Raw genomic sequence first — 20,890 nt, 5'->3', positions numbered from 1 at the left:
ATTCCAGAGAAACCCAGCTGTCCTCCAGGAACTGGGGATGAGCTCCAGGGGAGCTCTGCTTGTTCCGAGGGCTGTGCAGCTTCTCTAAGTGTCTGTGACTGTTGCACTTGTGATTGTAGGGCGAAACCCCAACCCACCCCCCGAACCTCATTTTGAATGCCAGAGGAGTGTCCATGCTGCCATCACTGTTCTCTCGTGTGCCTCACTCTTGAATATGGCAGAACATTTTCCCTGGGACCTGGATCTGTTCCCTGGCCTGTGCCCCAGAGGAGCTGGTGCAGAGACCCTGAGTTCTTGGTGAGGAGCTGAGTCCATCCTGCGTTCAGGAACGCTGCAGCCACCAGCCATGTCTGAGAGCCCCTGGCAGCACATGGGCACCAGCACTGCCTCTGCTGCTGCCAGGACTCTGGTGACTGGAGCTTTTCCACTTTTAACTAGTGCTTTCTTGCCTGGAGTTAACGGCAGAACTGTGTGGCTGTGGGGGACATGCTGCCATCACTGTTGTGACATGTCCTGCTGTGTTGCCAGCGTTGTCCAAGTGCCAGCTCTGACTCCTTTCAGTGTGGGGAGGGATGGAACAGGGTTGTCCCCAGATAAAACCATTGAATGGGATGGAGGAGGATGAAGGATGCATGTTCTTTCAAATGAGGGTATTTGAGAGTGGCTCCCAGTCACCACAAACTTAAATTAGTTTGGAAGTGGTGGTAAGAGCAAACACCCCCAAGGGAGCTTCCCCAGGCTGTCAGCAAATCCAGTGGCACTCAAGAAACACTTAGAAGTTTGCTAAGAGCCTGATACAAGCCTGATCATGCTGGGAGCACAATCCTGATCATGTGGGAGAGATGCTCCTTTCCCAGGCTGCCGAGGTGTTTGTTCAGATCACAGTCAGGGGACATTTTCCAGGATATGTAAGTCCATTTGTCTCGGAGCTGTTCGCCTTCTCACCTGACAGGGAGAGCAGGTATAAGTGTCAGAGGTACTGGAGACTTTCCTGTGCTTCCCAGGGTGCAGCATGCCCGCCACGTGCAGGAGCTGTGGTCTTCCTCACAGGACTCTTGCAGGCTCCCATCTTTGCTAGTAAGTTCCTTTTCCCCTCTTGTCCTTGGCACTGCTTTGGTCTCTGGTGTGGGAGAGGAGGGGGGTGTGGTGTGGGGCTGTGGTGGGCTCTGCTCACATATGATGCTGCTGTGGTTGGTGTGTGCTTTCCACAGTGAACAGCATGGAGGGGTGCTCTTGCCCTTGGCAAGCAGTGTGGAGTTCGTGTCAGAAGAAGCTGCTGTGCAGGAATCTGGGCAGGTTTAGTGGCCTGGAGCTCCTTTGTGCTGTGGGAGGGGACTCCTTTCACCTAGGTCTGCAGTAAGGTAGAAGTAGAAGAGAGCAGATTAACAGTGAGAGAAGCAGTGCCAGAGTGTTTTCCTGGAGTAACTAAACAGGGTGCTCAGCCAGGGTCAGATGTGGCATGTCCACCTGTAACAAAATATCTTCTTTGTGCTGGAGCCGTTTAGTTCAGGATAAGGAGCGGCTGGAGCTGTGCTGGGCACTCGGTGCCTCATCCCAGCTGAGGCAGAAAAGGTGGGGAATTATAACTGGGGTAATGCTGGGCTTGGTGGTTTGTGACTGCAGGTGCAGGAGCTGTCAGCAGAGTGGAGGAGCATGGAAATCTGTTTGCAGAGAGGGGCTGCTGCAGGTAGGCAGAACCATTTCCTCCGTGTTGAGCACGGTGGGTTCACAGAATCATGGAGTTGTTTGGATTGGAAGGGACCTTAAAGCTCATCTTGTTCCACCCCTGTCACAGGCAGGGATACCTTCCACTGTCCCAGGTTGCTCTAAGCCCTGTCCAACTTGGCCTTGAACCCTGACAGGGATGGGACAGCCACAGCTCCTCTGAGTTCCCCTTCACCCTCCAGAAACCAAGATTCTTGATGCTTCCACACTCACATCCTGCCCATCCTTTGGCTGTTTTTTTATGTTGAAGTTTTCCAAGTGACTTTTCCCTTGCGGGATTAAGGACAGAAATGTGCTGGGGACCTGTTGCCCAGATAATCCAACACTTAAACATCATCAGAAAAAAGTCTGTGGCCTTCAGGAGCAGTCTGTGGGCCCAGTTCCCCTTTGCAGTGGCTATAAGGACACAACAGTTTCACTCTCTGAAGTTTCTTAGGATTTTTCAGTGTACAAGAGCAGCACTTGTACAAATTTAACCTTTAGTGTTTGCCAAATACCAGCTTCTTGTGTACAGTAGGAATGATAAAATTATCATATTCAAATTAAGAGCTGTTACAAGCAGTGACAGCTCGTCAGCTCCACCAGAGACACTTGTCAGAGACACCAGCTTTAGAAGAATAAATAATGATGGGAATATAATCACAGAATCACAGAATATGCCGAGTTGGAAGGGACCTGCAAAGATCATCAAGTCCAACTCCCTGCCCTGCATAGAGCCATCCCCAAGAGTCACATCATGCGCCCCAGAGCATTGTCCAAATGCTCCTGGAGTTCTGTCAGGTCTGGTGCTGTGACCATTCCCTCTTGCAGTGCCTGACCACTGTCTGGGGGAAGAACCTTTTTCTAATACCCAGCCTCAACCTCGCCAGCATGACTTCAGCCCATTCCATCCGGCCTGTCACTGTCACCACAGAGGAGAGAGATCAGTGTCTGCCCCTCCTCTTCCCCTCACAAGGAAGGTGTAACTGCAGTGAGGTCTCTCTTCAGTCTCCTGCAGGCTGAACAGACCAAGAGCCCTCAGCTGTTCCTCAGATGGCTTTCCCTCAAGCCCTTCACCATCTTCATTGCTCTCCTTTGGGCACTCTCCAACAGCTTCGGGTCCTTCTGACCTTGTGGTGCCCAAAGTGCCCCCAGCACTGGAGGTGAGGCTGCCCCAGTGCAGAGCAGAGTGGGACAATCCCTCCCTGGGCCTGGTGCCCCCAGGACAGGGTGGCCCTTTGGGCTGCCAGGACACAGCGGTGACTGAGATCCAACTTGCCACTGACCAGGACCCCCAGGTCCCTTCCCATGGTGCTGCTCTCCAGCCTCTCATTCCCAGTGTGTCCCTGCATCCAGGGCTGCCCCGTCCCAGGGCAGGAACCAGTATTTTCCCTTGTTGAACTTCATGCTGTTGGTGATGATCTAGCCCTCTGATTTCCTGAGGTGGCTCTGCAGTGTCTCCCTGCCTTTGAGGGAGTCAGCAGCTCTTCCCAGTTTTGTATTGTCTGTGAACATGCTCAGTGTCCGTTCCAGTCCTGTGTCCAAGACATTTATGAAGAGCACAGGGCTGAGGATGGACCCTGCAGAACCGCACTGGTGACTAGTGCCAGCCTGATGTCACCCCAGCCACTGTCACTCTTCGTGCCTGACCCATGAGCCAGTTGCTCACCCATCCCATGATGTGTTGAGCTCTGGGATGGATAGTTTCTCCAGAAGGATCCTGGAAGAGACAGTATTAAAACCTGTACTGAAATTCAACAAGAGTATATCAACTGGCTTTCTGGGGTCAACCAGGTGGGTCACGTTGTCATAAAAAGTATGCAAGCAGTGTTTTTACGAGGGCGTGTCCCCTGGCCCTGTCCTGTGCCACTGCAGGTGAGAGCCCCTGGGGTCCTGCAGTGAGCCGGCCCGGCTGCACCTGGAGCTGCACCTGGAGCGGCTTCTGCTCCTCGGAGGCCTGAGGAAGGTGGAGGTGGTAGAGGGCTGCCACTGCAGCACCTGCCCTGAGGAATGGCTTTGGCTCCCGGCCCTGAAAACCTTTCCAGACTCTCCGTAGGAGATCACAATCATGCTCTGACCCAACCTACAGTACAGGGAGCGCTCCTCTTCCTCCCTTGCTCCCTCCCTCCCTCTGGGAATATGGGAACAAGCCGTCTTGTGTGACCAGCACCAATGTCCAAGCTCAAGGGTACCCAGTCTGCTGAGCAGAGCCTCTGCCTTTGGGAGTATTGAGATTGCTTTTTGGGGCTGAGTTTCCTGTTCCTGTACCACACAGGTCTGCAAGCACAGTGATAATTCTCTGCCGTGTGCATGGCTGAGGATGGGGATACAGCCACCTCACATACAGGGACATGTCCTCTAGCCAGAGAGCATGGAATCAGAGTAACCCAGGCTGGGAAGGACCTCGGGGGTCTCTGCTCCAGCCCTCCCAATCAAAGCAAGGAAACCAACCTGATGATAAAAGCTCTGCTGGAAACAGAGCACTGCGAAATTCAATTTCCTTACTGACAGTCTAAAATGCCCTTTTAGTACCAGTGAACTACACTGCTGGTTCAAAAATCACTTGGAAATGGAAACTCCAAACTAAATCATTCCAGATGGGTCAAAACCTGCCACTGGGACGAAGCTGAACTCATTCACTGTGAGCTGGTGAGCTGTCTCGTGAGTTCACTCATAAAATAACCCAAGACCCACCAGTGGAGATGAACTGATTTTATCAAAATTGAAAGTGGCGTTTGAATGATTTACCACAACTGTTTGACAAATTCCATTGTCCTGGAATTTGCTGATGTCACTTTTTTGGCATTTCTAAAAGCCAATCCGCACAAACCTCCCGGCAGCTGCGGTGGCAGGGCTGCGGCACCGCCACTAGAGAGGGACAGAGCCCACGGGAGTGCAGAGGCGAGCCCGGGGAGCCGCGCAGGAGCCGGGGATTCATTCCGCTGCTCAGTAAGCTGGAGGGGCCGGGAGCTGAGGCCGGGTCCCCTCCTGGGGCAGCGCCAGGACAGCCGCACAGCTGCAGCAGCAGCTGGTTATCCAGCTGCAAGTGGAAAAGGCAATTAGGCAGCGTGAAGCGCTTTCTTCCAGAGCTGGGAGAATCAGCATTTACTTCCCAGAAGTGTTAGTGGAAGGTGCTGGACGATTCTGTTGCCCCGGGGAGGGGAATTCATGGAGTGGGGAGGGAGAATCTCCGTCACAGTAATAGCCCAGGGCTGGCAAATGTGGACTCGCCGCCAGCTTCGCCTGTGCCCTAGGGCAGGTCCCTGCACTTTCCTTCTGCAGCTTCCCGCATTAACTCGGGCTGATCCTTTCAGTGTCGCAGTAAAACTTCGGAATCATCAGAGGAACGGGCCGGGCTGGGGGGGAGGGGGACGGGGCTGGAGGAGGATGTTAAAATCTCACCCAGAATCACTTTGTGTCCCACTCTTAAGGCATCCCAGAGACATTTGCTTTCAGAAATCACTTTTCCTTCCCCTGGAAACAGCTCTATCCTGGAACAAAGAAGTCTCCTCCAGCAGCTGCTGAAGTAGTTGGGAGGGGGAAGGAAACTCTCAAAACCTGTTCAAAGCCAGGAGCCAAACAAACCCCGAAGGATGTACACCCAAGGGCTGGGGCAGGGCAGGACAGGGTCCTAGATAGAGCCCAAACACACTTGGCCATCAGCTCAACCACCCTTCTCCCCCTCCTCTAGCTCATGCAATGCAGATTTTTAAGCCTAATGTACTTGGTGAGGGGAGAAAAGCAGGAGATTTAGCATAGAAACAATGTAGTTTCTTTCTGCACAGAACATCAGCTCAGGCTGAGCCACCTAGGACAGCCTGTGCCTCTGCCCTTCCAAGGAGATGTCGTTGCAGCTGGAGGACCCTTGTCCCTTCTCTCCAGTTTCCGAGCCCCTGTCTGGGCCATCAGGACCTGCTATGGTGGCATGTCCTGGTGTGGTGGTGACACAGCAGCAGGGATGTGGCTGTTGATGTGCCCACCCAGAACCCCTCCCCCCCGTCCTCCCCCAGCTCTCAGCAACCAAACTGGGAATGTCAAATCCAGACAGAACTTCTTTGTGCCCTGGGAATTTTTTATTGAGTTAAAGCTGGAATAGGGAAAGAAAAGGCAAAGCAGGATTTTGTTCTGCACCCCCAGAGCTGGGATCATTGTCCACCTCCCCCTTCCAACCCTCTAGTACCAGCCTTCCTTCATCCCACATCCCAGAACTGGGCCATCCCCTTCCCTTCCCTTCCCTTCCCTTCCCTTCCCTTCCCTTCCCTTCCCTTCCCTTCCCTTCCCTTCCCTTCCCTTCCCTTCCCTTCCCTTCCCTTCCCTTCCCTTCCCTTCCCTTCCCTTCCCTTCCCTTCCCTTCCCTTCCCTTCCCTTCCCTTCCCTTCCCTTCCCTTCCCTTCCCTTCCCTTCCCTTCCCTTCCCTTCCCTTCCCTTCCCTTCCCTTCCCTTCCCTTCCCTTCCCTTCCCTTCCCTTCCCTTCCCTTCCCTTCCCTTCCCTTCCCCCCACAGTGCAGATCCCTTACCTGGTGCTCCTGTGGGGAGCCCCTTCAGGACAAACCTATGGAGGTGCCTGAAGAATGTATCTCCAGGAGAGCCCAGAACACTGGCTCCAGCATCTGAGAAGCCCATTCAGGGCACAATCCCTGGCAAATCCAGAGGGAAATGCTGAATGAGTTAATGCTAAATCACATTCCCCCATCCCTGGTGTGAGAGTGTGCCTCTGGGAAAAGTGCTGCCGTCAATATTTTGTGTTCAAATAGAGTTTTTCTCAGAGATAACATGGAGTGGTTTGTGCTCACTCCCCAGAACTGGAGCGTTCAAAGGACAGCAGTCACCACCTGCACCCACAATAACCTCCCTTTCCTCATGGTCTGAAACTGGCATGGAGGAATAAAACCTACCACTAAGGCCCTGAGCTGGTGAAGGAATGAGCCCCAAACTCTCAGCTGGGACCCTGACAGAGAGCACAGCCTTTTCCAGTGGGTGCTGGATGCCTGCAGCTGGATGGTCTGTGCTGCTGCCACAGGAAACTTGGGCGCAGCTCCAGGTTAATTTTCCATCTTGTTTCCTTGCAGATGGACTTTTCTGTGTGCCCACAAAGTTCAGCACTGCTCTGGTCAAAATCTCACATGGTAGGGAGGTGGTTCAGACACTGGAGAGCTGCGAAATGAAGGAAAAATGCTATTGGTTCTCCTAGGTGCCATGCTATGAAATTGTCCAGAGCTCTGCAGGACACAGGGAGGAACAGATCAAGGTGGGTTTCCAGGGGTTTGGCTTCTCTCTGGTGGGCTCAGCTGAGCCCTCATACAGGGTTTGAGCTGCTGGGTGGACACTCTAACACTGGCAGCTTCACACTAGCATCAAACTAGAGTGGTAAAAACCTCACATTTCTATTCTCTTGTGCTATAACATGAATTTTGCTGTCACTAATTCGTGTATGTATCAGGGCCATAAAGGAACAAATGGCTTTTTCTTTGGAGTGAGGATTTATTTTTAAAAGTAATTAAGGAACAAGGATACTTATTTTAAAAAATATTTAGTTGTTAGGCATGTCTTCAGTTTAACAGAGACCCTACTGTCCAGTTGAGTACACCTTTGTGCACAGGGGTCTCTGACTCAAAAACCACTGCTATGCCCCCAAAATTCTTCTTGCCAGATGTGCCTTGCTGCTGCCCTTCTTTGGGGACGGATGCTGAGCCTGAGGCTGGAGGGAGGGTGGAGGGTCCTGGGTGTCCCTGCTGAGGTGCTGCAGGGGATTTTTGTGCCTTTGTTTTGCAAATCTTTGCAGGAAATCGGTGTGGGAAGGTGCTTGGGCAGCTGCTCCTCGGGGGATCCCTGCTTGCTTAGGTAAGCACAGCTGCCGGGCTCCATCCGCTCTCCTCCCGCACATCCGCACCCCGCGCCACGTGGGAGCTGCCCCTGCGCCTCTCACCCAGCGCCTCTGCGGCTCCCGGGTGGGGGGACACGGAGCAGGGGTTGGGGAGCACCCCCAGCTCACCCACCTCACTGTGCTGTGCCGGGGGGGAGAGCTGGACCTGACGGGGCTAATTGGGCAGGTGGTTACAGAGCCTGTGGTGTCCCAGGACAGCAGACACAGATCCTGACAGTGGCTTCTGCAGCCTGGAATGTGCCACTCGTGTCCCTCACCTGCTGACAGAGCTGTGGGGCAGGACGAGCATGGAGTTGCTGGGGCAGGGTGAGTCCAGGCAGTTTTTTCAGGCTGAAGGGGCAGGACTGTGTGTTGATTGTAGACATAAAAATATGGGTCCCCAGCACAGGAAGGGCATGGACAAGTTGGAGCCAGAGGAGGCCATGGAGATGCTGCAAGGGCTGGAGCCCCTCTGCTCTGGAGCCAGGCTGGGAGAGCTGGGGGTGCTCCCCTGGAGAGGAGAAGGCTCCAGGGAGAGCTCAGAGCCCCTTGCAGGGCCTGAAGGGGCTCCAGGAGAGCTGGAGAGGGACTGGGGACAAGGCCTGGAGGGACAGGACACAGGGAACAGCTCCCACTGCCAGAGGGCAGGGCTGGATGGGATATTGGGAATTAGGAATTGTTCCCTGGCAGGGTGGGCAGGCCCTGGCCCAGGGTGCCCAGAGCAGCTGGGGCTGCCCCTGGATCCCTGGCAGTGCCCAAGGCCAGGTTGTGCAGGGCCTGGAGCAACCTGGGATGGTGAAAGGTGTATCTGTCCATGGCAGGAGTTGGGATGAGATGGGCTTTAAGGTCCCTTCCAACCCAAACCATTCTGAGATTCTTTGCATGCAAAAGGAAGCAAATCAAACCATGCAGGAAGAGAAGAGCTGCTCTGCTCAGACAGGGGGAGGTTACAGCTCACGAGTTACTCCAGGAGTAAGGAATAGATGGTGCAGGAAAAGCTGCTTCCCTTCTCCTCCATCCTACTCCAGGGCATCTACCCTTTTCCTGAGTGTGAACAGAAGGTCCAGGATGTGGGGGGCCGGTGGTGTACTGGGGATGTGCTGGGGAGGTACTGGGGCTGTACTGGGGATGTACTGGGGATGTGCTGGGGCTGTACTGGGGATGTACTGGGGAGGTACTGGGGCTGTACTGGGGATGTACTGGGGATGTACTGTGGAGGTACTGGGGCTGTACTGGGGATGTGCTGGGGCTGTACTGGGGAGGTACTGGGGATGTGCTGGGGAGGTACTGGGGAGGTACTGGGGATGTGCTGGGGATAAACTGGGGATGTACTGGGGATGTGCTGGGGAGGTACTGGGGCTGTACTGGGGATGTACTAGGGAGGTACTGGGGAGGTACTGGGGATGTACTGGGGCTGTACTGGGGAGGTACTGGGGCTGTACTGGGGCTGTACTGGGGAGGTACTGGGGATGTACTGGGGATGTACTGGGGATGTGCTGAGGAGGTACTGGGGATGTACTGGGGCTGTACTGGGGAGGTACTGGGGATGTACTGGGGATGTACTGGGGATGTGCTGAGGAGGTACTGGGGATGTACTGGGGATGTACTGGGGCTGTACTGGGGATGTGCTGGGGAGGTACTGGGGATGTACTGGGGATGTACTGGGGATGTGCTGGGGAGGTACTGGGGATGTACTGGGGATGTACTGGGGTTGTGCTGGGGAGGTACTGGGGGCTGTACTGGGGATGTACTGGGGCTGTACTGGGGATGTACTGGGGCTGTACTGGGGATGTACTGGGGAGGTACTGGGGATGTGCTGGGGAGGTACTGGGGAGGTACTGGGGATGTGCTGGGGAGGTACTGGGGAGGTACTGGGGCTGTACTGGGGCTGTACTGGGGAGGTACTGGGGATGTACTGGGGATGTGCTGGGGCTGTACTGGGGAGGTACTGGGGCTGTACTGGGGATGTACTGGGGATGTGCTGGGGAGGTACTGGGGATGTACTGGGGATGTGCTGGGGAGGTACTGGGGAGCTACTGGGGATGTGCTGGGGAGGTACTGGGGAGCTACTGGGGCTGTGCTGGGCAGGTGCTGGGGCTGTGCTGGGGCTGTACTGGCGGTGTGCTGGGGCTGTACTGGTTTTTCTCTAACTGCAGGGAGTTACAGGACAGAGAGGAATGCCTGGTTTGGGTAGAAGCTGTCCTGAGACGCTGTGCCCCTCACGGCTCTGACATGCACAGGTTCCGGAGCCGCCGGGACCAAGTCCGCACCGTCGCTGCCTTCCAGGAGTGCCGGGGATAGCGGGGCTGGAGGCTGCGGGTGGGGCTCCTGGAGTCCCCGCCAGACTGTCTGTAGGATATGTAAATGAGAGAAGGCTATTTTTTTTTTTTTTTTTTTTAATAAAAGCTTCCTTAACCAGGAGGTAAAAGTGAGCCCTCTACAAAATGTTTTGCAGCTTGTAAAATAAACATCGTGGGCAATTTGCAGGTCCTTGGGGCTCCGCTGTGCAGCTCCACGGCCCCTCCGCATCCAGCATCCCAGGAGGATGCAGCCGTCTGGCACGGGCTGGGGGTGCACGAATTGGCTGCTCCCGGTTGCAAACTATGGAGCCGGAGAGAGGAGTGAGAACCAGGATCTAAGCATGTCAGGGCAGAGCTGTCTCCTCTGTGGGCAACCCCAGATATCCTGTGGGACATGCTGCTGGTGAGCTGGGAAGAGGAGGGCAAGGATCCCGGGAATACGGATAGTTTCCTCTTCCCATTAATTCCAGCCAGTCAGTGCCGCCGTGCCTGTTCTGCATAATTAACAGCCCTTTGGGTTGGAATAAACTGTGGGCACCGCTGGACATTAGCCTTCACCTTGTCTCCCATCAGGTGGTCCTAGCAGGGCTTCAGCCGGTAGATGAATTAGTTAATTAATGCTAATTTTTTCCGTTCATTCCCATGGCAGCTGTACAGTGTGTCCTGTCCACCTGCACCAGCTTGGTTTCTCTGTGATTGGGAAATAAGACCTAAAGAATTGGCTTTTATCCCACTACTTGGATATTTCATTAAGTTCAAGCATTCAGGGATTAGCAGAAAATGCCTTTTAAATCCCAGGAAGCCAATAGCCTAAAAAAAAAAAGAAAAAAAAAAAAAAGAAAAAAAGAAAAAGCTGGCGTAGGGTGTTGCTGCGTTGTGACCCCACAGCCCGGGGCTGCACCGCCGGGTCCTCTGCTGGATCCTGCTCTGCCCCGTGGCCTCGGCTCCCTGGCGGGACACACAGCCTCAGCCTGGGCTGCCCTCACCGAGAGGGGACCCGGGCACCCCATCCTGCACAGGGACATGGTATGGGGACACCAGTGTGACGCTGAGCCCCCGCCACGATGCTCGCTCTCAGCAGCGGCTGGGGGATGCTCATCTTGATGGGCTGCATTCCTCCACACAAAGGTCCTCCGATTTGTCCCATTAGTGCCATCATTAAAATCCAGTTAGTCTCCTACGGAGAGCAAATGCAGCCCAGCCAAGACCCTGGCAAGGGGCTGGTGGCCCCAGACCCCCGTTTCCCCTGCCAGCCCTGGGAGTGCCTGGTGAGCCGTCCTGCCTCCCGCTTGTGTACTGGGGCTAATTGATGCAGGGGGCCCGGGAGCCGGGCTTCTCACCTTGTTAGCATGGCAATTAACTCTCTTTACCCTCCTGATTGCTCCTGTGCATATTTCACCCCAGTCCACCTTTCCAGTGAGTTATAAATGCAGCACCAGGGAGACCGGGGGAGTTGTTCAGGGACAGCGAGCACAGAGCCATGCTGGGGACTGTCCTGTTGCTGCTGGCCCTGGCCAAGACGGCATGCCCGAGCCCAGCCAGCGCGGCGAGCCGGCGGGCTGAGGCGCTGAAGAAACTCCTGGAAGTCTTTGGCATGGAAGACCCGCCGGCCCCCCCAACTCACTTCAAGAAGCCACCCCAGTACATGGTGGATCTATTCAACACTGTCGCCAATGCAGATGGTGTCACCAAGAACCCTGACATCCTGGAGGGCAACACCGTCCGCAGCTTCCTGGATAAAAGTAAGGGTTGGGGGGGACCGTGGTGCTGGGGTGCGGCTATGGGGAGGGGCTGAACGGTGCCACCCCTGGTTTTGCTCTCCTCAGCACATCCTTCTCTCCAGCTCACAGCGAGGAGATGCGGTTCCTGTTCGTCCTCTCCAGCGTGGCCAAGAACGAGAAGATCCTGACGGCAGAGCTGCACCTCTTCCGCCTCTGGCCGAGGGTCACCGATGGGCCCAAAAGGCATCACTTCTGCCAGGTGAGGAGAGGGATGGGGACGGGGATGGGGATGGGGCTGTCCCCCAGCCTGTGCCCAGGGGTGCCCTTGGCACACTCTGTTCATTTGCCTGCAGTGGGAGCATGGCCTGGCTCTAGGATCACATTAACAAATATTTCACAGAGAATCATGATGATTTAACTGTGGCACATTCTTAAATATCCTTCTGGCTTGTGCAAACATCAGCAAAGGCACACCAAGGTTGTTGCAGATCCATGCTGACAGCTCCCCATCTTCTCTCACAGGGTCAACCCCTCGGGCAGAATATGCTGGGGTGACCACCTTTTGCCTTCCCCAGGTCAGTGTGTACCAGGTGCTGGAGAAAGACAAGCCAGACGCCCCTGGAGGGAAGAAGCTGCTGGCAGCACGGCTTGTCTCACTGCAAACCTCGGGCTGGGAGGTCTTTGCCATCACGCCAGCTGTGAGTCACTTTTCCTTTGTTTTCACCTTTCAGGCTCCAGTGTAGTTTCCTGTCTGCAGTCTCTGCAGTGACATGGGGGGATACATCCTCTGGGAGGGGGAGGAAAAAGTCCTGCCAAGAGCCCCGGGGCTGCTTCTTCCTTCCCCAAACTTGTCTCGCTGCTCTGCAGGGAGCGCTGGTGCTGGCTCCTGCCACACTGTCCCCTGTGCTGCAGCCCCGGAGCAACCCCTTCCCATGGCACACAGAGTATGGCCTCAAAGGGGTCCCGGTTCGCGATGTCCTGCTGTGGCCTGAGACCTGCCTGTGGGGACACCGGTGCCTGTCCCGGTCCATGGTGACAGTGGTTTGGTTCCCCAGGTTCGCGACTGGACCAAAGATGAAAGCAGCAACCAGGGTTTGCTGGTGACGGTCCAGGGCCTGGTGGGGAGCCCACTTGATCCCCCACCACTGCAGTTTGCATCTGGTCGGAGTCACCATGAGAGCAAGAAGCCCATGTTGGTCCTTTTCACGGACGATGGGCGCCGCGGAGCGTCGCTGCCCACAGCCGGCTTCCCAGGTGGGTCCCACACACCTGGCACAACTCCCTTGGTGCCAACATCCCTTTCTCAGGAGGTGCTCCCCACATATGGGCTCCTCAAATCCAAATCTCCTTCCCTGGCTGGTGGGAGAGGCTCTCTCCTTCCTGGTGCAGCCCGCTCAGGGGTGTTGCCTTCTTGCAGATGTGAAGCTGGATTTGAGTTTGGCCATACGACTGTGGCTGTCACCTCCTGGTGGCTCTGTCTGGGCTGCTGACAGGCTGTGACCAGAGGGTTGCAGACAAAACCTGTGGGGAGAGGTGGCTGGGTGGGCTGCAGTATCTTCTCCCTCTTCCCAGGCTCATGCAGTGGCCAATGACTGACATCAGATTCTTCTTTCTGACAGATTTAAAGCCTCAGGCTCCCGATCTCCCTGCCAAGATGCTGGTGCCCAAGCTGGGCAGGTCACGCAGTACACGCTCTCTGGACTGGCTCCAGCCCTGCCAGAGGCATCCCTTGTCCGTGGACTTCGAGGAGATTGGCTGGTCTGGCTGGATCATCTCACCACGGGGGTACAATGCCTTCCACTGCAAAGGCTCTTGCCCCTTCCCTTTGGGTGAGAACATGCGGCCAACGAACCATGCCACAGTGCAGTCCATCATCAACGCCCTGAAGCTGAGCGAGGGTGTCAGCAGCCCCTGCTGTGTGCCCGACAAGCTCTACTCCATCAACCTCCTCTACTTCGATGATGACGAGAATGTGGTCCTCAAGCAGTACGATGACATGGTGGCTGGGAGCTGTGGCTGCCACTGAGGCAGGAGGAGCAGGGGCTGGAAACACCACTGCAGTGGGGGCTGCACCCGCTCCCTCCAGAGCATCAGTGGGGTCTCTGTCCCACAAACCCTCTAAAAGAGACTGGAACGAGCAAAGCAAGGGGGTGCTGCGTCTGCCCAGGATGGTGTCACCCCCTGACAGGGCCGGCCAAGGAAGGCTCAGGGCCAAGCTCTGATTAAACCAACCTGAACGAGCCCCTGTGAACCAGCAGCCCCAGGGCAGCAGCTCCATTTTGGGGTGCCCTGTGTGGGGTCATGGGTATCTCTGCCCATGCAGAGGCTCCTGCAGGCTGTACTATATGTATATAGCAAGAGCATTAATATATGACAGAAGCTGCCTGTACACTGTCCTGTAAATGTCTGTATATTCCTGCATTGCTGTGACTTGTAAAATTATTCAGAGCAACTATTTAAAAGTGCCATTCTCCAAAGGCTGCCTGTGGATTCTGAACTACTGCCAGGAGCAGGGCAAGCAGATATCTCACAGGCACAGGGAAGGGGGTACACATGGAGGGATGAAGATCCAGCTGCAGTGCAGTCTCCAGGGGCAACAGGATGAGGTTGGTGTGCCCCGTTCCTTGAAAGCTGAACGATCTCAGGACACATCAGCCTGCAACTGGGGGTGCAGGGAGATGAGCAGGTGAAGGGGGTGCTTGGGGGGATGTGGTGACAAGGATGGGGGTGTCTGTAGAGCTGCCTGGAGATGATGCTGGGGGTGGGTGGGTGGTGGTGGCTGTTGTGGTTTAACCCCAGATGGCAACTAAGCACCACACAGCCACTGGCCTCCCCCTCCACCCCGGTGGGATGGGGAGGAGAATCAGAAGAAAAGGTAAAACATGTAGGTTGAGATACAGAAAATTCAGTAATAGAAATAAAATAAAATATGGTAATATTTAATAATATTTGTAATGAAAAGGGAGACACCAAAAGGAGGGAGTCATAAACCCCAAGACAGACAAGTGATGCCCAATACCCAGTTGCTCAGCACCCACTGATCTGTGACCAGCCTGTCTCCTAGCAGCAATTGGCTGCTGAGAGATCAGTGTGTGATCAAGATTATTCTCACCCTGAATCTAAAATACAGCCTTGTACCAGCCACTGGGAAGAAAATGAACTGTATTGCAGCTGAAACCAGGACAGTGGGGTGGGAGAGCTCTGGGGACGATGGTCAGAGGAAACTGCTGTGCTCAGAGAGAATGTCCTCACGGAAGAGAAATAGGGTGGAAACCAGAGCTGTCCAATGCTGTGGGGTCAGGTCAGTGCTGGGGAGGTGTACAGAGGGTGGGCGTCAGTGTGGGTTACCAGGCAAGGGGTATAGGTGTTGGTGGTCAGGGCAGGGGTCCCCTCACACCTGGTGGCATAGCCTCCTTGTCCCCTGCAGTCCAGCTCTCAAGTGGGAGTGTGGCTGTCCCTGCCAGAGCACTCAGCTCCTCCAAGTCTCTTTCCAAGCTTACAAAATCAGCAGCTTAGCCACAGTCCCAGGACCAGGTCCCTGGCACCTCCACATCTCCAAGCCCAGCTCACAAGTGAGTGAATTGCACCCTGGCCTGACTGGCACCTGTTTCTTCCACCTGTTCACCTGGAAGCAGCACCAGCAGCTGTTGGCCCTTCCCCACGCCAACCCTCCCTGCAGTCCGAGGTCCCTCTCTCCTCTCTCCTCTCTCCTCTCTCCTTCCTTCAGGAGGCCCTTTCACTGGACATGGTCCCACATCAGAGGGCAAATCCTTCCCCTGTGCTCCCCAGACATGTTCCCCACTGCCTCCCATGATGTGAATACAGGGCAAAGCCAACTGATGTGTCCTGATCATATGCACATCCCAGCTCCAGTTCCAATGCACCCAGGCACCTCTTACTACACCTCATTCCAAAACTAATGCATGGACAGGCTCATCTGCATCCCTGAGAACACTAATGGACTTGTGAGCCCTGGAGAGATGTCCCCTCCTCCCCCCAAATGATGAGCAGATAACTGAATCACATACGGTGGCTGGACAAGAATCCATGACAATGGAGGTTTGGGCCTGGTTTATTAAATCCTGTTCCTGGTTCTGCTCTGGCTACAAGCTCTACATTGCCTATAATGCAGGCGGGTCCCATCACAGCAGCACCCCAAGACAGGACTGTGCCCCAAACTGCAGGGCAGTGGGAAGAATAGCAGATTTGGCTGGAAGGATGCAAGGCTGTAAGCCTTTCCTCTGGGCCTTCACCCAAATCCCCACACTAGATTAGGCCTGGGCTGCTTGGCTGGGAGGGAGTCATGGGTGCAGGGGTAGCCTGTGTGTGTCCCACTCAGTGGGGAATGGAGCAGCACCTGCACATGAGTCACACTGGGCTACCTGCCTCACACAGGTGACAGTTCAGTCCCATCCCTCACTCCCTGTGATTCAGGGTGCCCCTTGCCTCAGCCCATGGCAGACAAACATCCTGCCCTGGCCATACAGCTCCCTGACTGACCGCTCTGCGGGACAGCATTGCCCGGCATGCAGCAGTGAGGGAGGTCCCAGCTGGGAGCAGCCCCTGTGCGACAGCAGAGCCCCAGCACTGTGGTGACTCTACCCATAGCTCGGAGCTTCCCTGGGGGACAAGACCTACTGGGAGGATGGCCAGGACAGGGGACGTCTGGGGGTGGGGAGCCTGTGGTCAGCGGTAATAGCGGGGGTCAGCGGTAATAGCGGGGGTCAGCTCTCCAGCACTCTGAGAACTTCCGCAGGACTCGCTCCTTCAAGCGGATCCTCCTGGAAAGCTGAAGTGACTGGCTCATCTCATGGGCCTTCAGCTTGGCATAGTAGTCAGAAAATTTGTTGTAGAGGATGGAGATGGGCATTCCATTGAGGATGATGCCGAAGGAGATGCAGACAAATGCCACCATCCTGCCGAGTATTGTGTCAGGCACAGTGTCTCCATAGCCCACAGTGGAGAGGCTGACCTGGGCAGGGACAGAAAAGGATAAAATCCCATGGGAACAAGCCTAGCAGACCCCACTGGCTGGTGCTGGAACTCACTCCCTCCCACCCCTCTGTGGAGCCACCTGTCCCCTGTGACCAGTGCCAGACCCTGACCCTGATGGCAGGCAGCTGAGCTGTCCCCTCTTCAGAACCTGCATGGCCAGGGCGCCACTGTCCAGGCTGTGCCTGGCAGGCCTGGAGAGACAAAGGAAAGGGCTGGCTGAGCCCCAGAAGCACAGATCAGAGGCCAGACCCTGCTCCCTCACTGCTTTTGTGTGTGTCTCTTCAAAGGCAGCTGGACATCTCTGAGCTGAGCCTTCCCCAGCAGCCAGTGTCTGCTGGAGCTTCCTTCCCCCTCAAAGCTGTGGCTCCAGAGCTTCCTGGCTGTGAGCTGCCTGGCCCCAGACAAACAAAGCTTCCTGGAGCCTCCCTCCAGGGGAAAGAGAGTCATTTCCAGGGAATGAACCATGTTTAGTAAATGGGGAGCAGGGCTATGGTGAGATTTGAGGCCAGAGAGGTTTGGGCTTGGCAGGGAGCTGTGCTCCCAAGGAAAGGCTCTGCCTGGGATGTTGAAATGCTTGAACCTGGTGATGTTGCTGAGTGATTTTGCCCTTCCTCGAGGAGGGATGAATTTGAAGCAGATAGGCTCTGGTGGCCAAAGGGGATTATAAGAGCAGAAGTGATCTATGGGATCATTTAATCTGTAAATCAAAATGCCCTCATAACCTGTGGCTCTCAAGTGCTTTAGCTGCTCCCCGTCTCAGAGGTAATGCCAGGTTTATTACAGTGCTCAGCTTTGCAGAGCTGCCAGCTCCTGGCACAAGCAGGGCAGTGATCAGGCAGCACACCCCAGTCTGTGTCCACTCTCATGACACGGGCTGAGGCACAGTGTGACTATGGGTGCCACACGCAGCCCTGGGTTCCCCATCTCAGATCCACAAGCTCTTGTGCTTCTCAAGCTCAGCAGGTCAATGCTGCCCAGGCCTTATGCTGTCGAGGGTGGGTGTCCCCATACCCACAGGCTGTATCCACTCAACACTTGGGTCCCATGACAGATAAAGCTGAGTCATATCCCCCTTGTTCAATCAGGCCTGGAGGTTCCCAAGCCACAACCTCTGTCCCACCATCCCACTCCAGCACCAGCTTTTGAGCCTCTGAGCTCAGTCCAACCCTCTGACTTTTTTCAGAGCATGCAGGGCTCTGATTTCTCACCATTACTGAGCTGGTGGGAAGACTGGGTGGGCCCTTTTTGCCTCCTGCCCAGTAGCAGTGAATCCCCTGAGCACTGGGGTAGCCCCTACCCATGGAGCCTCCCCCACCCCATTCTGGAAAAAGCTGCTCACACCTTACCGCTGCCCACCACCACGCGCAGGGGATACTGGTGAAGTCAGTGCCAGGGACATCATGTTCCACTGAGTGTATGAGAGCAGAGAAGGTGAAGACCCCCATGGCAATGAAGAGGAGGAGGCAGCAAACCTGCTGGTAGCACTGGCGCATGGTGAAGCTGAAGGCCCGGAGGCCAGTGGAGTGACGTGCCAGCTTGAGGATGCGGAAGATCCTCATGAGCTTGATGAGCTTGAGGACTTTGCCCAGCTTGCTCACGTTCTCCACCTTGTGCAGCTCCTCATGGTATTGCATGTCTCCTTCATCCAGATTTTCAAAGAGGATCTGGACGTAGAAGGGCAGGATGGCCACCAGGTCTATAGCATTAAACGCTGCCCGCAGAAAGTTCTTGAAGCTGGAGGAGGATATGAGCCGCATGAGGTATTCAGAGGTGAAGAAAATGGCACAGATCATCTCCATCTGCTCCATCCACATTTTCCCTGTCTTGTTTTTCATCTCCTCCACTGTGCTCAGTGTCATGCCCACAATGGAGATAAGCACAAAGAAGCTCGACATAACAGCAATGATCTTGGCTGGGACAGAAGAGTATGGGTTCTCAATGAGGTTCCAGGCCATCTTCCGAAACTGACCCAGAAATTTGCCATCAAACTGCGTCCCTGACTCTAGGGGCTCCAGTTCTGCCTCCAGCTCCTTCTCTATTTTCAGGTACTCACTGAGTTCATCTCGCTTTTCCTCTAACAGGATCCGACAGCAGCGTTGGGAGTATTTCAAATGGATTCCCCAGTACTCGATTTCCTCCACAAAGTTACTGGGGCACATCTCATCCATCACCCACAGGACCCCACTGCGGTAGAAGTGGAAGATGTAGTGGAAAATTGAAGGATCTCTATCAAAGAAGTACTCATTCTTCTGCACCAAGTAGTCATCACAGAGCTGCAGCTTCTTCACGGGGTCTGTATAGAGCGCCAGCTTCCCAAGCCGGGTGATGGGATACCGGGCCAGTACCTTATAAGCTATCTGGAACAATTTGCCACCCACATTAATGTTGAGAAAGTACTTGTTCCTTTGGATGGGAGCCTGGCTCTTCTCCTGGTTACCATCTGCCACGTTTTGCATGGAGTTCCATTGCCTTACCAGGCTGTCCTGTGCAAATGGGATGTAGGATTCCTCTTCCTCCGGGGTCCGGCAGTGTCCCCGGTGATCCCCTATCTTCAGGCTGGCCGAGAGACTCGCGCGCCTGGTCCACTGCTGCCTCATGGCGCCCAGCCTTCTGAAGCGGTGACTCCTGTTACAGGCCACAGGACAGCAGCTCTGGCTTCATGGGAACGCTCCCACTGGCCACACGCTGACTGGGACGAGTGCTGCAAGCTTGGGGCAGCAGAGTGGCTGCCCACAGGGCACAGCTGTGTCCCGGTGCCACATGGCACCTGCCGGGGTCCCAAAGCCGATTGCTGATCCGATTGGGGTTTGCATTGCAGCAGTCAGAGGCGGCCAAGAGCCCGCTCCTTAAGACACTAATGAGATTGAGGCACTAGTCCTTTATGTAAGGAACTATTTCTAGCTCTGTACTTCTCTTTTCCCTTATTCTGTTCTAATTAGCTGTTTGCATTTGCTGGACACTGTTTCCTGGAAGGACATCCATGACAGCAAACTTGGAAACAGCACAAACTTGCCTCAATTTACCCTCTGTTGATGGGACAGGAAGGGGCAGACATGCAGGTTTTGTACTGGCTTTGTATCCCCACACCAGATGCTGCTCTTGGCACCAGCCCTTTGTTAAAAGCTAATGCAGCTGCCCCGGCTGTCAGCTGTCACGGCCAGGGAAGGGAGATGGTCATGACCTCTCAGCTCATCCCTCAAGTTCCACAGTGCAGATTTAGAGGGGATGAGGTGAAGGAACTACCTCCACCTCCACAGTGTCCGAGAAGATCCCCTGGGGGACAGGCTGCCCCCGTGCCCCTGCCCTGTGCCATCACATTAGCCTTCAGCCCGACTCACCCAGGCAGGGGCAGGAACAGGGAACAGGACACTGGAAATGCAAGTAGGCAGTAAAAGTTCCTCTGAAGTACTGGCACTGAGAAGGAGGAAATAATCCTTTGGATTTGCAAGTAAAAGGGGAACCAAAATTAAACAGGTTGATCTTTGAGGTCTTATCCTGGAACAGAATCCTACTTCAACATGTAAAACATCACATTGATCTCCATGAACTGGTCTAATTAAATACAGAGACGTGGAGCACAAAGATGCTCCTGGCCTGAAAAGCAGCTCAGGCTCCACTACAATTGAAGTCTCTGAGCCTGGGGATTAGAACAACAAAAACAATTCCAGCACTGTACAGAGGAAGGGAAATTGCTGTCAGAAACACAGCCCCGAGTTTTGGCACAAGATCCATAAAATGTGTTTCTTTCAACTCTGTAGCACTCAGCTCAGGGACTGGAAAGCAAAACCTGCAATGTCTTGTGAGTTTGCCCCAGGGCCTCACTCCTTATCACACGAGCAAGCACTCTGCCTTGTACCACAGAACAGCCGGGCTCGGCTTGGTAGCTGCAGCTCAGAGTATGATCTGGGACCAGCTGGTGACAGCTGACCTCGGCCACACGGCCCTGCCAGCACCAGCACTTCAATTGGCCCCAGCTCAGCCCTGTCCTGCCAGGACTCCTGGAGCCCTTCCCGCCCCACAGTGCTCCCCACTTCATGCTCTACTCTGGCAAAGAAGGGACAAGTTCAGGCATTTTTTTCACCTTGCTTTTGGCTGAGCTCCCAGTTGTCCACGGTTCAACAGTAGGACCAGAGGTGCTACGGTGGCATCTGTTCCTCCTGTCCCCACCCTCTCTGCTTTGCTCCTGTATTTAATTTTCTCTACTACAGCTGGTGTGTGCTGGAGGCTCATCTGTCCCAGGCAGGCACAGCAGCACCTCATGCCAGCCCACCCATCCCAAGTCCTCCTTCCTAGGATGTGACAATCCA

General features: G+C 54.9%; 2 protein-coding genes across 2 annotated transcripts; one reads left to right on the top strand and one right to left on the bottom strand.

Annotated features, from left to right (window-relative positions):
• Positions 1-6,207: 6,207 nt before the first annotated feature.
• On the top strand, positions 6,208-14,300 carry LOC137462998 (bone morphogenetic protein 2-like). The gene is made up of 7 exons (XM_068173882.1): positions 6,208-6,952; positions 7,487-7,545; positions 11,272-11,609; positions 11,711-11,847; positions 12,164-12,286; positions 12,644-12,842; positions 13,208-14,300. The coding sequence occupies exons 3-7, from the start codon at positions 11,348-11,350 to the stop codon at positions 13,612-13,614; spliced, it is 1,128 nt and encodes a 375-aa protein (XP_068029983.1). The 5' UTR covers positions 6,208-6,952; positions 7,487-7,545; positions 11,272-11,347; the 3' UTR covers positions 13,615-14,300.
• Positions 14,301-15,546: 1,246 nt separating this feature from the next.
• Positions 15,547-20,846, bottom strand: LOC137462997 (potassium voltage-gated channel subfamily V member 2-like). Its single transcript, XM_068173881.1, has 2 exons — positions 17,930-20,846; positions 15,547-16,560 (listed from the first exon to the last, which is right to left on the bottom strand). Exons 1-2 carry the CDS (start codon positions 19,178-19,180, stop codon positions 16,294-16,296), a joined length of 1,518 nt encoding a protein of 505 aa, XP_068029982.1. The 5' UTR covers positions 19,181-20,846; the 3' UTR covers positions 15,547-16,293.
• Positions 20,847-20,890: the final 44 nt, after the last annotated feature.

Source organism: Anomalospiza imberbis, chromosome 27 (genome assembly GCF_031753505.1).
Source record: "Anomalospiza imberbis isolate Cuckoo-Finch-1a 21T00152 chromosome 27, ASM3175350v1, whole genome shotgun sequence".
Classification (NCBI taxonomy): Eukaryota; Metazoa; Chordata; class Aves; order Passeriformes; family Viduidae; genus Anomalospiza; species Anomalospiza imberbis.
The sequence above is the reverse complement of the archived record's forward strand: the minus strand, read 5'-3'. Positions and strand labels throughout refer to the sequence as shown.

What these genes read in the sequence shown, in the direction of transcription:
- LOC137462998 (XM_068173882.1), top strand. Translation starts at nt 11,348, where the DNA reads ATGCTGGGGACTGTCCTGTTGCTGCTGGCCCTGGCCAAGACGGCATGC. An exon ending in TCTTTGCCATCACGCCAGCT is followed by an intron (nt 12,287 to 12,643) that starts GTGAGTCACTTT and finishes TTGGTTCCCCAG; the next exon opens with GTTCGCGACTGGACCAAAGA. An exon ending in GCCCACAGCCGGCTTCCCAG is followed by an intron (nt 12,843 to 13,207) that starts GTGGGTCCCACA and finishes TCTTTCTGACAG; the next exon opens with ATTTAAAGCCTCAGGCTCCC.
- LOC137462997 (XM_068173881.1), bottom strand. Translation starts at nt 19,180, where the DNA reads ATGAGGCAGCAGTGGACCAGGCGCGCGAGTCTCTCGGCCAGCCTGAAG. An exon ending in GCGCGTGGTGGTGGGCAGCG is followed by an intron (nt 16,561 to 17,929) that starts GTAAGGTGTGAG and finishes GTCCCTGCCCAG; the next exon opens with GTCAGCCTCTCCACTGTGGG.